Genomic DNA, 14,998 nt, shown 5'->3' with positions numbered 1-14,998 from the left:
ACTAAAAATTAAGTAAAAACCATCAGATTCAGAAGACCTCTTATGCTTATCAACAGGACTGCCAAACCCAAGAGATGATGGAAATCATGATCCGAGAGAGCTGGCAAATGACTTGCACGAAGACCATGAACTGACTCCAGATGGCACTGGGAAAGACGTGGGAAAGGCTGGCCCATCTAGTTATCCACTCCAAGAAGTCTTTGTCAGAACGTCAAATGCTGAAGAAGCCCAAGTCTGAACTGGGGAAACTCACGGAGCTTCATGGTGAAGGTCGCTGCTCTGGAAAAGCCACTGGGGCTGAGAAAGGTGCTAACGGTGAAGGAGCTGATGGGCATGAGCCCCCCAGCCCAAGAATCTGCTTCACTCAGATGCAAGAGTGACAAAGAGAAAATCCAATTTGTGAAAAAATAGTTTAGCACCGTGCCTGCCCAAGTACTGACGGAAGGCATGCATCTGTTCAACAATCAGGACATGAGCCATTACAGAAAGTAAAATTCACGCTCCCCAGATGCTCTGTAGCACTAGATATTGTGGATAGCTATGCTTTCTCGGTAATCTTCTTCTTATCCTCTTAAGTAACAAAAACTACACCTGAATCATTTTGGATAGAAAACCAAAATGTTTTTCCTACTTTCATTAACAAGCTACAGTGAATGTAAATTAATCTTTATTTGATGGCTAAGAGTCACAATAAACTATTGCACTAAGCAATAGTTTGGTGATACTTGGGACCTCAACCAGTGTATAGGGCTATATACCTCTATGTATTTTAATAGTCTCAAATTACTGGGGATGAAGGGGAGAGATCCTAAATTTTAATTGCTTTTTCTGTTTCTTATTTTGTCAATCATACAGACATAACATACTACCATAAATACTGTAAGACCATGTATTGGGAGAGGGACTGCTTTTTTTAATTCTAAGTGTGAGAAAGTTTATTTAGAAAGCTAGAGAGGTAGCGGTGAGCCAGCTGGGCTGTGTAGGCTCGGGGGAACAAGTTAGAGGCAGAAGGAGGGCCCTTGGAGCTTAGGAGAGAGAAAGACAAGGCTCCTGGGGGAAAGGCGTGGGTGGGACTGACTAACTTTGATAAGAGAACCTACTATACGCCAGGTCTGAGCTGAAACTTTGCAGTGTGCCTGGCACAGAGTAGATGATGGGTAAACATTGGGTAGGTGAAAGGCATTAATGTGCCTGCCTGAGCAGGTCCACTCCCCTATTTCCTGTTTCTAATCTGCCAACATTTGGAAAAGATACCCAAGTGAGAAATGTAAAATGTCTGGCATGGTACTTAGCACACAGCAGGTGCAGCATGGCAAAACTGTATGTGCTGAACTGAACTGAGGATGGCTAGCAGTGAGTACTTGCAATGTGCCAGAAATTGGGGTTTCTTGCACATATTGCCTAAGACAGTACTATAAGGCAGATATTATTATCCCCATTTTATATGCAGATATTAAGGTTCAAAGTGGCTAAGTAATCTGTATAGTCAGTGGCGATAGCAACACAAACCCAGGCGTCTGACTCCAGACAAATGGCCTCAGCACAGTATGCCGCTGCCCCGGGATGTACGAGGTAAATAAGGGAAGGTCGCAAGGACAGGCAGTTAATAACTTTTTTTTTTTTTTACTCTAGAAATCTTCTTTGCTGACTCTCAGATACATTCTCAATGGTAAGGGTTACTATATGGAAACACTATACTGACAGGCCAAAGCAGTACTGTGAAAGTTGGGCAAAGTATTACACTGCTGAGGATGGGTTCCAAAGTGGAAGCCTGAGAGATGCGTGTGCGTTGGGGTCATGAGGGACAGCTTTGCGAAGCTAAGCCCTAAGCCCAAGCAGTGGGAGAGAAAAGGGGAGGGGAGAGAGGGGGCAGTGTGTGGCTTAAGAATAAGCACAAAGCTTTTGTGGAATGGGGGTGGGGGTGTCATACATAGAAGACTAGAGGGACAGATTGATAAATGAAAAGACAAACACACGTGTGGTTTGGAAAGCATTTTTCCAGAGGCTGGAGAAAGTGCAGCAAAAGTACTGGTGTCTGCAGCTGTAAGCTCCTACTCCCGCCCGCTTTACTTGGTCACTCAAACAGCTGGACAAACGTCGCCTGCAGTTGCAGTACCAGTGGGGGCAGGACAGGGAAGCTAATGCAAAGGCCAAGTCTAAACTATGATTCCACCCAGGTCCCTGAGGTGGGGAGTGTGGGCAGGGGGACCCACCCTCTACTATTTCCAAATCTCAAAAGCAGGACATGCTGACTAGGGGTTATTTAAACACAGGGTCTTGTTTGCTTTCAAGTCTCTGGCAGATTGAACCAGTCACCTCTAATTAATGACACGCCTAGTGTAACAAGTGCCTGCAGATCCCCCTGCCCCTAGGGTTACAGGGATGAGACGCTGGCTCCTAGGCTATCTTCCATCTCCCAACAGCCACAGGAGCAGTCAGGAGTCAGCTCTCCTGCGCAGGGATGGAGACACCACCGTCCACACTTCATGACAAACTGGACACATGCTATTAGCAGGAGGCCCAAAGTAAAAACACTGTGCTCATCAAAGATTTCCTAGTCTTGCTTAACTACATGGCAGCTACATCCTCAGCAAAATTTCAACTGCCTCGGAGTGAGCACACTAAGAGTGACGTGACCTGTACTTGAAAGCAGGAGAGATATGAAAGTGTCTCACTTCACAGGGGGTGGGGGCATATGTAGGGAGGGGTTTGGGATGGGAATGGGGGGGATGAGGACAATTATGTGATACCATAATCAATAAAAAAATAAAAATTAAAAAATAACAAAAAAAGAAAGTGTCTCCTTCAGCAGGATATACCAGGGGTTACAGTATCTGGCAAACCTCCAAATGCTACATCATTCAACTCGTTAGAAACAGGCACCTCCGAACTTGTAGTCTTTCTCATCTCTCAGACATCAAGAAGTACAGAAATATCAAAGTAACCCAGGCAAGATTCAAAACCCAATTCACTCATTTGAAGTACATTTTTCAACACCTGTGATCTAGGGACTGGGAATATAAACATGAGAAGACAAAATCATGTACCATCAGTTCATCATTGCCACTCAAGGCTCCAGCAGGAAGTTCTAGCGTCCCACTCACATCACCTAAGTTTCCGTTCCCACTCTGTGCCTCCCCACGAGGTGTGCCCACCTGGCACATCTACTTCGCCTACCCAGATCCTTACTTCCTCCAAAGCCAGCTGAAGTCCCCCTCCTCCAGGAAGCCCTGATAGCCATCTCGTCCCAAAGGCACATCTCATTTCTCTGAACTACTAACAATTACGGTATTACCATCAGTTTATTTAGAAATGTATTGTCCTCTAATACTCTTACTCAACAAACCCTGGGTACCAATTGTGTGAAAGCATTTTTCCAGGGGCTGGAGAAAGTGCAGCAAAAGTACTGGTGTTTTAATCCCCAAAAGAACTAAGGAGAGTTCTCCTCTTATATTACTTTTAAAAATCTTTCTATATTAGTTCCCTCTCGGTGCTTAATACCTAACAATTAGAGTCTTGGGCTTCCTTGGTCCAAGCTCACCCAAACTGATGTTACATAAATTAAAAGGGAACAAAAGCAAACCAAGCCATTTCTAAATGAACTTCCACTTCTTAAAAACCTCAAAAGAACAAGGAAGGAAAAGAAAACAGGCTATGAAAGTGCTGCTGAACCAACACATTTTACTCACACTGACAATCCCGCCCTCCAAGCCACGCAAAAGTGATCTCTTCTTCCCGAACCTCACAGCTCAGGTTCAAGGGTTTATTTTAACAGCAGACGTTGGAGGGGTGGAGAGCACCCCTCAGTTTCCTAAACAAGTCTCTCTAAAGCTTTATATCTTGACGAATAAGCCCCCTGATGAGTCCTGCATGTGCCACTTAACAGGCTGACCAATCCAATGAGGTTCCCCACAAGGAACTGGAGTTTGAGCTTCAAGCACAAGGAGGGCTCACAGAACACTCTGAAGGTGTTAAGTCCAGAGGCAATTTTAATGTAAACAACAAAAGCCAGGTCCTGCAGAGCCCGGGGGGGGGGGAGATTCCAAGTTCCCAAAAGAAGGGAAGCGAGAGAATTTCCTCCAGAGGCGCCGCGAGATTCTGCAAGGCTGGGCAGTTTCTGCAGGAGCAGAGGGCGATTTTTAAAATATATATATATTTTGCTCTAAAGTGGCTTGTTACATACGACAGCTGGCACCCTACGGCGGGCGAGGGTGAAGCCGGGCTGAGCCATGCGGCAGAGGCTGCCACCTGGGCACTCCCACCATTCTTCGTAGCCGGGTCAGGAGACCAGACCTGGAGAGCCCGGCGCCTCTCGGACCCGCACCAGCGTCCCTGGTCCCGATGGCCATCTGCCCTCGCCTCGGGGCACCCCAAAAACCCACCCGCCCGGGTCTCAGGAGCCTCGATCTCTCTAGGGACCCAGGAGACCAGCCCCCAGACGGCTGCCCGGCGCCCGTTACCCACCTGAGCAGGCTGGAGAGGGGATGGCTCGAAGAGCCCAGGCCGCCGCCGCCGCCTCCGGAGCTACCGCCGCCGCCGCCGCCGCCGCCCCCGAAGCCCGAGGAGAGCCGCTTCCCGGACAGCAGCTTCTCCACGGCCGGGAGGTGCCCGGTGCGGGCCGCCTCCAGCAGCTCCTGCTCCTTCCCCATCCCCAGGGCCACCGCCCCCTGGACCCCCTCCCGGGGCCGCAGCCCAGCCGGCTCTAGCTCCCAAACTTTCCGTCTCCGGGCAACGCACCCCCCCAAAACCGGCCGGAGACACCACCCCCCTCCCCCCGTCTCCCCCCCCCCCCCAGCAGCGCGTCACTTCCGGGATCCGGCGTCACGCGTCACGGCGCCCAGCGCCCGCCCCGCGCCCACCTAGCTGGGCGGGGCGGCGGGCGGCGCAGGTAGCCGCGGGCGCCACGTGGGCCTCGCGGGGCCGGTGGGGCCTCCTGGGCGCGGAGCGCGCCGTGCGGTGCCCGCGGCGCAGGTGAAAGGGCCCGCGGGCCACCTGTGCCCGCCCCCGAAGTGCGCTCCTCCCAAAGGTTTGGAGCCCAAGACGTGAATGCGGTAATCCAGGCCGTGGAAACAAAGAGGGGAGTGTGGTAACGCGCACCTGCATTCCTCGGTACGCATAAATTTTGTGAATTTGGGGGGGGCCAGTGGCAGAGGGGCGAATAAAATGCCCCTCTACCTCAAGGACGGAAAGGAGGAAAAATCTAAATAAAAATATACCCTCTTCACGCTCCCAATCCCCGAAATGTCTCCTAAAGTGAAATTCAAAATAAAAGAACCTGCCTCTTACTTTTGATGGACTTAACCAATCTGCCGGGGAAAGGTCGGGTGTGGGGAACCGACCCCGACCTTGAGGGCCAGTGGTGGGAAAAGTCGTTTAATTGGGCGTAAACTAGGTTGTTTCTGGCACTGCCACTGCTCCTGGCTCGAGGTGGCGCTCAGTGGTGTGGGGGGACAAATTCCGTTCCCGCCACTTTCTCCCAAGCTGCCGCGGAGGGACGAGGGCCGCTGGCCGCGCGCGGGAGCCGGGCCCGTGGAGCCGCGGCCGCGTCCCAGCGAGCTCGTCGCGGGAGGCGCGTCCCGGCTTCGCGCACGGCGCCCGTCCCGCCGGCCCGGGAAGCGGTGAGGACGGGTGCACTGACGCGGCGGGTTCGGGGGCGGCGAGGAGGGGGAGTCCTCCGGTAACCCGCGCAGCTCTCCTTCAAAAGGCCGCGTTCCCAGCATGGGGAGCCCACCGGCCGAAACCCGCGCCCGCTCCCTCCGCCGCCCTGAGAGCGGAGCCCGGATGTCGCCTCTGAATGACCGCGAGGAGCCGGCGGGTGACGTCATCGCGGCGCGACGACCGGAAGTGAGCTCCCGGCTCCGAGTGTGGCAGCGCAGCGACCCGCCGTCCCGCATTCGGCTGCGGTGGAGATGGACGGCGCCTGCGAGTCGCCCGCGGAAAAAGGCGGAGAGACGGGGGCGCCCGACGAGGTGGCCGCAGCCCCCGCGGGTCCTGGGGCCCCCGACGCGGACGGACACCCGGAGGAAACGGACGCGGACGGAGACGGGGACTTGAAAGAAGCCGCGGCTGAGGAAGGCGAGGTAGGGAGACGTCGGCGGGGCCGAGAACACCCCGAGATTGTGCTGTGGCTGCGCCACCGCCTGCCTGTGGGCCCCCGCCCCCGCCCCGGCCTACACCATTGGAACGCAGGGTCCCGCGGATCTGCTGTCGTGGAGGCGGGCGGGGTGGGCGGAGACAGCACTGTAGGGCTTGTCGGGTCCGGGAGACCCAAGCGCTGGGTTCATATTTTTAATCCCTACCCTTGACTATTAAAACTCCTTTCCTAAGAGAATTTTAACAGCGTCTTGGTTTTCCCGGAGAGAAAATTGGGATCCGATGTTACACTGAGACAGTGCAAAGCGAGAACCCAGGATTCCTAGAGTCCCTTCCACTGCAGTGTGGTTTCTCACAGATGTTGCTTAAGCATAACTTGGTTATTCTAGGCAGCAGAGTCGTTAAAGGGAGGCTGAGGGAGCTACCGGCTTAATCACCTTATGTCCGATGGTCTCTGTGGCATAAACACACCAGGCCTATCAGTTGTGTCGGGCCAAAGTGCCACAGGGATCGCTAGCCCAGCGTCAGCCAGGGGACCAGAAGCTCCGTGTTCTCTGGATTCCCCTTCTAGAGATAGAATCGTAGGCTCTCAGAACAGTAAGTTTGGCACTTAAAGAGATTGTGGAAGGATATTAGACAGAAACAGCCTTTCAGAGCATCAAGTTTTATTAAAATACTAAAGGTCAGGTGCACGAAATTCGTGCGGTAGTGGGGGGCGGAGCAGGACTGGCTGCTGGCTCCCAACTGCTTGCCTTCCTGACAGCCCCTGACCACTTCTGCCTGCCAGCCTGATCACCCCCTAACCACTCCCCTGCTAGCCTTATTGCCCCTAACTGCCCTCCCCTGCAGGCCATCTTGCAGTGGTCATCTTGGGTGTTGGAGTGACTGTCAATTTGCATATTACTCTTTTATTACATGGGATAGAAAGTAAGAACTTTTAGAAAAAGAACAATGCTGTGAAACTTTTAAGAAGGAACCTTTAACCCAACTGGCCTGGCTCTGGTTGAGCATTGACCTCTGAACCAGGAGGTCACAGGTCACAGTTCGATTCCAGGTCAGGGCACATGCCCAGGTTGCCTGCTAGATCTTCACTGTGGGGAATGCAAGAGGCAACTGGTCAATGGTTCTCTCTATCTCTCTCTTTCTACTTCTTCCTCTCCTTTCCTAAGCCATAAAAACACATTTTTTAAAAACTGAACCTTTGAAACATCTCAAAAACAAAAAGGATTTGAGGAATAATTAGCCTATTCCAGAGTTCACAAGATACAGAAATTTGTACCCAACAGAAAATGTAACTTTTTTATGCTTCCAAAACACTTAAAAATTGACCATAAACCAGACCACAGAGGAAAACAAAAATTCTTAAAAGTAGAAATCAGCTGAAACTGGTTTGGCTCAGCGGTAGAGCATCAGTCTGCTGACTGAAAGCTCCCAGGTTCGATTCCGGTCAAGGGCATGCACATTGGTTGCGGGCATATCCCCAGTGGGGGGGGAGTGTGCAGGAGGCAGCTGGTCAATGTTTCTCTCTCATCGATGTTGTTTTTTTTGTTTTTGTTTTTGTTTTTTTGTTTTTTACAGAGAGGAAGAGAGAGAGGGATAGAGAGTTTGAAACATAGATGAGAATCACCGATCAGCTGCCTCTTGCACACTCCCCCCCCCACTGGGGATATGCCTGCAACCAAGGTACATGCCCTTGACCAGAATCGAACCTGGGACCCTTCGGTCTCTATCCACTGAGCCAAACCGGTTTCGGCTCATCAATGTTTCTAGCTCTCTGTCTCTCTCCCTTCCTCTCTGTAAGAAAATCAATAAAATATATTAAAAAAAAAAAAAAAAAGTAGAAATCATAACAGGCTTCATCCTGTTAGAATAGTGCAATAAACTTGAAATTTAACAAAAAGCTCCCACTTCCACTCGCACCCCCCAAAAAACTAACACCTGGACACTTTAAACTGTTTTCTAAATGGCCCTTAGATTAAAGTAATTAAGAGACACTACCATCAAATCCAAGGGGTTGATCAAAACCTTACTTAAAGAAAAATTCATAACCTTACATGTTTATATTAACAAGCAGGAGATATTAAAAGTAAGCACCCAACTTAAGAAACCAGAAAAAGAACAAAATAAACCAAAAGAATGTAGGAACAAGAAACTGATAAGAATGAAAGTAGGTATTAATGAGTGAATGTTTAAAAAGTATAAGAAGTAATAAAAACCTGGTTATTTGAAATGTAAATAAATGCACAACATTATGAAATAAGGGCTATAGGCACTGAAAGGGAGATCTTTAAAGTTTTAAGAAAATTTAATGTTCAGGTATAGACTATATAAATCCTTAAATCTAAGAAAAAATGGCTCATTTTTAAGGAAAATATAAATCACCAAAACTGTTGAAGCACAAAGAGGTTATAAAACTTGTATAATCAGTAAGTAAAGAAGTGAAACTGTTGCCTAAGATATACTATCCTGTCACTTACCTCTCATATTCCTGGGTTTAATGAGAGTTCCTCTTGACAAAACGAAGTTGAAATCTCATTAATGAGATTTGTTGTATCCTTAGATTGTAAATTAATTTGGAGGGGATGAAGCTTTGATTTTGATTGTTTGTTTGTTTGTTTGTTTGTTTATTACACAGACAATAAACATCTAGCATAGCCTGGCCAGCGTGGGTCAGTGGTTGAGCATTCACCTATGAATCAGGAAGATCGAGGTTCAATTCCCTGTGAGGGTACATGCCTGAGTTCCAGGCTCAATCCCAAGTGTGAGGTGTGCAGAAGGCAGCCAATCAATGATTCTCTCTCATCATTGATGTTTCTATCTTTTCCTCTCCCTTCTCTGAAATCAATAAAAATATTTTTTAATGTAGCATAAATAAAACTATGCTAACAGTTTTAGTGGGGTGAGATAAATGAAACAAACCTGTCTTCACAAAATTTTCAGTCGAGTACACATTTGCATGATGCAGTAGAATTAATATATATATATTTTATTGATTTTGTACAGAGAGGAAGGGAGAGAGATAGTTAGAAACATCGATGAGAGAGAGTATCAATCAGCTGCCTCTTGCACACCCCCTACTGGGGATATGCCCGCAACCAAGGTACATGCCCTTGACCGGAATCGAACCTGGGACCCTTCAGTCCCCAAGCCGACGCTCTATCCGTTGAGCCAAACCGGTCCTGGCTGATGCAGTAGAATTAAAAGGTAGAAAGAAAAGAGTACTACATTGGGAGAAACTCGTGTAAAGTTCCAAATTCAAAGAAATACTGTTTTGATTACAAGAGGCCTCCTTTTTAATATCCTTTCCACATGGAATCATCACAGGTAAGGAGGTCTACAGATGTAGAAGCAGAAGAGCTGGGTGGATGTTCTGGCATCCCCTCTAAAGAAGGAGGTTCGGTGAGTGGGCTCAGGGGAAATGTTTTCATGATCCTTAGCATTTTATTGCCCTTGTAAACAAATGTGGGAACTAAGATCATACCTAAACAAGAAAACTGGTTTTTAGCTAGTTTTCTTTGCACAGTTAGGCTATAAATTTCTTATCCTACCATTGAGTAAATGTGTTTGTTGTGTTGTAATGAGGATTATGTTTTCTTACCTTATCGAGTCTGGAAAGTAGGCTAAATATATAAAAGCGTTTCTTTCATCTCCTCAGCTCAAGAGTCAGGACATCTCAGATTTAACAGAAGTTGAAAGGGAGGACTCATCATTACTCACTCCTGCAGCCAAAAAACTGAAAATAGAACCCAAAGAAAAGAAAGAGAAGAAACAGAAAGTGGATGAAGATGAGATTCAGAAGATGCAGTAAGTTACTTTGTGATCTTTCCCCATTGCAAGGCTCTAACTTGACCACAGAAAATTATTATAAGAAATTTTTCTTGACCTTTAATTTTTTTCCTTTATAAACTCCTATGCTTTCTGATTGTAAAAGTAGTATGGTTTCATTGCAGATAATTCAGAGACTACAGAAAAAGGGGGGAGGGGGGGGGGGGAGTTACCCATAATCCCATCACTTAGAGTTTACCCAGGGTATATACTTTTTTTTGTTTTTTTTGTTTTTGTTTTTAATGTTTGGTATGTATTGCTAAATGTTTTCATGTCAGTAAATGTGCCTGTAAATCATCATTTTTTTAATGGCTGCATTGTATTCCATTGTGTGGATGGACCATAATTTGACCAATCCCTGCAACTGTTCTTGTGTTTTGGATTTTTTTGTTTACAACATTATGATGCACATCTTTACATACTTGTCCATTTGATTCCTAAAATAAACTGGAAGTGTAGTTGCTAGTTCAAATGGTATGAATATTTTCAAAGAATTTTCATACGTATTTCTAAATACTTCTCCAAAAAGGTTGTTCCACTTCATATTTTATCAGCATGTATGACTTTCTGTCTTTCCATTCTCTTTAGTACCATTCTTTTTAATACTTGTCAATCTGGTTTATGAAAAATGTTATCTTGTTTATTATAATTTCTTTACTAATAAAAGTTAATTTTTTCCCCTCTACACTTATTGGCCATTGGTGTTTTTGTAAAGTTTCTATTCATGTCCTTTGCTCATTTTCTAAAATTGGTATGGCTGCCCAGCCACATGGCTAAGTGGTTGAGCATCAACCTATGAACCACATCAGGACACATTCCTAGTCAGGGCACATGCCCATGTTGAGGGTCCCCAGTAGGGCCTGCAGGAAGCAGCTGATCAATGATTCTCTCTCATCATTAATGTTTTTATCTCTCTCCCTTTCTCTCTGAAATCAATAAAAAATATATATTTAATAATAAATAAAATTGGTATGGCCATTGTTTTATTTATGTGAAATAATTCATTCCTATGGAGTATTAACCCTTTTCCATATATTTTACAAAATGTTCCTCTTTAATTGAAAGCTACTGGTTTGAACACAACTTTATATATTAAATTTTTACAATAACATGAAGTGTAATAAGGTAGCATTATAGGAGAGAGCCTAAGGCTGAAAACACAATCTATATGGTATGATACAGAGACCTATATTTTGATGTTTTTGTTCTTAATAAAGTAAGAAAGGAAATAGTGTTTAACTTACTCTCAAGTGCCTTAAGAGTAGAAATACTTTTTCATTCCTCATGAGCATTAACCTAATACCATCATCCCGTTGACAATTCATTTTCAATTTGACAATTGATTTTATTGATGTACTAAATATTTTAAACATTCTTTCCTATAAGTTAACTTAATTACTTGAATCTTTGTCTAGAATCCTGGTTTCTTCTTTTTCTGAGGAGCAGCTGAACCGTTATGAAATGTACCGCCGCTCAGCTTTCCCTAAGGCGGCCATTAAACGGGTAAGGATGACCTATCACACTTCATTTTCATCAGCTGGGAGGACCAAACTGTTATCCAGAGTTATGTCCCATGGCATTTGGAAGTGACATGATGGGCAAGTTGGGGGTCACATGTCCCTCAGTAATTTGACCAATTTCGGTTTTGTATTCCAGGGATAGGGTCTTGACACACAGAATCGTTGCTTCACTAGTCTCAATTTCAGCATCTGGCCTTTAGCAAACACTCTCAGGGCAGAGCTCTTGTGGGCACTTGTTTCTAAAGCCGGGCTGGGCTACTGTAATCCGTCTCTGTCCTTCTCTCCAGCTGATCCAGTCCATCACTGGCACCTCCGTGTCTCAGAACGTGGTTATTGCTATGTCGGGTATTTCCAAGGTTTTCGTCGGGGAAGTGGTAGAAGAAGGTGAGTGGTGTTGGTATAAGTAATGGGCTGAACCTGTGATGATCTTATTTTCAAGAACATCGAGACTGAGGGACTAAATAAGGCCCGTGTTGTAGTTTCCACTTATGCTAGAGGTTGACCAAGGGGGGGCCTTTGTATTTGACAGAACATGACCATTAGTCCTTCAGAGTTTCCCTTCTGGGAGTTAGGAAACATCTAGGAAATGTCCCTTCCTGATTCCTGTCCGCAGCCCAGGGTGACAGAAGCAGACCTTGTATTTTTCTCCAATGCACTTTGTTCATTTCTGCTGCCAAAAGATACGAGAAATGCTGTCACGGGCTGACCAGTGTGAGTTGTAACTGATGTTTTGACCCTTGAAACTGCTCCATACTTACCGAGTAAATAACTTGGCTGCTGCCCTCTGCGAATCACTAGCAACCCCAGAATGTGCCCTTGACCAGGAATCAAACCTGAGACCCTTCAGTGCCAGGCCTAATGCCCTAACCACTGAATCAAGCTGGCCAGGGCAAACATGGTACATTTTAGAGAAAATGCCTTGGTTTATTTCCTCAGCAAGCTTAGAAGAGTTGATGAGAATTACTCAAAAGGATTGTGAATAAGCTCTGGTGTGCTCACGAAGCTGTCTCCTTACCCTCTCTTTAGCATTGGATGTGTGTGAGAAGTGGGGAGAAATGCCACCACTACAACCCAAACATATGAGGGAGGCTGTTCGGAGGTTAAAGTCAAAGGGGCAAATACCCAACTCGAAGCACAAAAAAATCATCTTCTTCTAAGACCAAAGCTGAGAAAAGCCTGGCACTGGAGGATGTGCTGGTTCCAGACTTGGGATTGCAGACTGCGTGCGCACTGGTGCTTTGGGGTCTGCCCATGTCTCAATGTCTTTCTCAACACTGTTCATCACACCTAGAAAGCATGTGGCCTGTTGCATACATGCCTTGACTAAATATTGGGACCTTTGGGCATTTTGAGGCAATCGATTGTCTGGCTCATTGGAAGCAGAAAGGCACCTGGCATGGCTTCTCTGGGCGAGCTGCTTTCAGAGAGAAAACCTTTCCGGGAGAACTCAGATGGTTTCGCACTGGAACCTGAAGTTGCTCTTAGGGTTTCTTACCTCTGGTTTAAGTAGATGAAACAACTCCAAACGAACAATGTTGCGGTGCAGGAGAGTGTAAGTTTCTCCCTGTACACATTAAAGAATCTCCGATGGATTCTGGTGAGTGATCATTAAACTATTTCCCAACTTGTTGTATGTGTATTCATTTTCTGTCTAACTGGTTGGAATAGGGGGAATTCATCATTCGCTTTTTTGGTGTCAGTAAAACTGGTCTTGGATTTTTTTGTGAAAATTTGAGCCCTTCTCACTTTCTACTAGAGCTATTAAAATTTAGTATTAAAAGAGTACTCAAAGCACTTAAGCACAATGTAAAAGCCTATATATTCCAGATTTCTTATAGATATAACACAACCAGTTCTGTTTAATAAGTTTAATTTGCTTTTTTCAGGTGGTTCACAGAACCAGTACGCTCCGTTTGATTAGATATTGCAACATTCGTTTCCCAATACTGACCAGTATTCTAGTTCATCAGATAAATACCCATTGTTTTCCTCAAATGAAGGGGAATGGCGTGACCTCTCCGAGACAGTGATTAGCAGTAATAAGGCTACAGTTTTAGTTGGCAGTCCCCAAAAGTTCTTTCCTCTCCGTGTGGCAGGGAGGGGGGCCTGAAGCTGCTCTGAAGCTTTCCATTCTGTGGAGCACCTGAGGGGGGAAGACTCAGAGTGGGGCAAATCTGACTTAGTATCTTACTCAAGTCATGGCTTTAAACTTGTCCTTAGCCAATGGAGAAGACACTTCAGTGGGGCTAAAAAGTGGTGTTAAAAGGCTAACTCGACCAAAAATGAATGAACTAAGGGGAAGTGAGGGAACAAACAAACATTCTTAGTTCTAACAGGAATTTTTTTAAGTTATAGGAACTGTATTTCCATGATCGATACTGGGTAAGTCTGGAACTTACAAATGACAAGGGAGAAAGTTCACATACCAAGTTTGGCCACTTGGCAAAACCTCCCAGTTTAAGATTATCTAAGAGGGTTTCACCTTGTGTCTAAGATGGGGAAGATAATCCACACTCAACAATAGCTACTGTCCGTACCTCCCCAGAGGTAAACGGGAATATTCTTATCCTAGCAGAAGGTGAGGAAGCCATTAGTGAGGATAGTATATCCACCAGAATCTCTTGAAATACTTAATGACTGTGGTAAATCACAGCTTTTGCAGTTCTCAATATCAGGATGCCGCTTACTAGCTTGTGCAGCACTATTCCGTTATTTCCATAGCTTTATGATGTTATAACTGATTTTAGATGTTTAGTCAAGTATTAAAAGAGGAAAAAAGCAGAAACCCTTAGTGTAAAGGTTAAAATGGAAAGTCCCCGTATCACCACAGCAATACTTCAAACTACCTTCTTCCCACTACCCTCCTGAACTAAGGGGAAGCTAATGTAAGTGGGTTAAAAATGGAAGCCTTCAAGTTGTGTGAGGGGTGGTGTTTACGCCTTGGGTATTCCATACACAGGAACCATTCCTTTTAGAACCATGAAAAAGTACATAAAGTTGAAGCCCATGGCAAAATCAAGGTCAGATTACACACACAGCAAAAAGCAGCCAACACAAGAATAGAACCCACGCCTTTTGTCTTAAGAAACTAGATTAATTATTCCAGTGAGTTGAAAACAATTTGAGATTGAAAACCATCCCTGCAGCTCAGCTGAGAGATTGACACCAGTGCCAAGTGCACTAAAGCATATCTCCAGTACATCCATGTAAACAGGAAATGTAGACAGTGACAGAAGAGACAATTGTAAAGGTTTCACAGCCGAAATGCTGATGTGCAGTGGCTGGCGTCTGGGAAGTGGTGCTGTCATCACTCCAGACGATTTCGTGAGGTATTATTTCTTGTTCAGAGTCTTCAAGCTCCAAGGCAGAAATTATAAGCAGTCCAAAGGAGCTACCATGTTTTTCTTCCACTTTTTTCCTTTACATTTATCCTGATGATAACCAGTTCACATTCTTCATTATGAAAAAGAAAATCTTCCATTGAAGAGAAGCAGGAAGTTACACAAGATGTTTACTAAAATTCCATGGGACAAATGACCCCTACCGTATTTCCTGAGGGA

At 45.7% G+C, this 14,998-nt stretch overlaps 2 protein-coding genes across 17 annotated transcripts in view; one reads left to right on the top strand and one right to left on the bottom strand.

Moving 5' to 3' along the window:
• Positions 1–4,795, bottom strand: part of ANKS1A (ankyrin repeat and sterile alpha motif domain containing 1A) — a gene marked incomplete at its 3' end in the record, with an annotated part of 164,746 nt that extends 159,951 nt beyond the window's left edge. For 14 of the 15 annotated variants that reach the window (XM_084889992.1, XM_084889996.1, XM_084889985.1 and 11 more), the window contains exon 1: positions 4,465–4,795. In XM_084889992.1, coding sequence (XP_084746118.1) covers positions 4,465–4,649 — 185 coding nt within the window. In that variant the 5' untranslated portion in view covers positions 4,650–4,795. The remainder of the gene's footprint in view (positions 1–4,464) is intronic. The other variant, XM_084889989.1, reaches the window with a different exon arrangement.
• A 40-nt stretch (positions 4,796–4,835) lies between these two features.
• TAF11 (TATA-box binding protein associated factor 11) lies at positions 4,836–13,067 on the top strand. Of its 2 annotated transcripts, none has more exons than XM_084890003.1 (6): positions 4,836–5,109; positions 5,705–6,080; positions 9,749–9,897; positions 11,334–11,421; positions 11,726–11,822; positions 12,465–13,067. In XM_084890003.1, the coding sequence occupies exons 2-6, from the start codon at positions 5,910–5,912 to the stop codon at positions 12,593–12,595; spliced, it is 636 nt and encodes a 211-aa protein (XP_084746129.1). In that variant the 5' UTR covers positions 4,836–5,109; positions 5,705–5,909; the 3' UTR covers positions 12,596–13,067. The 2 variants fall into 2 exon arrangements, with proteins under 2 accessions (XP_084746129.1, XP_084746130.1); XM_084890004.1 differs by having other exon boundaries at positions 5,691–6,080.
• The last annotated feature ends 1,931 nt before the right edge of the window (positions 13,068–14,998 follow it).

This window comes from Pipistrellus hanaki (assembly GCF_964339955.1).
Source record: "Pipistrellus hanaki genome assembly, chromosome: 7".
Taxonomy (NCBI): Eukaryota; Metazoa; Chordata; class Mammalia; order Chiroptera; family Vespertilionidae; genus Pipistrellus; species Pipistrellus hanaki.
Note: the sequence above shows the minus strand (reverse complement) of the source record. Positions and strands in the feature narration are given on the sequence as shown.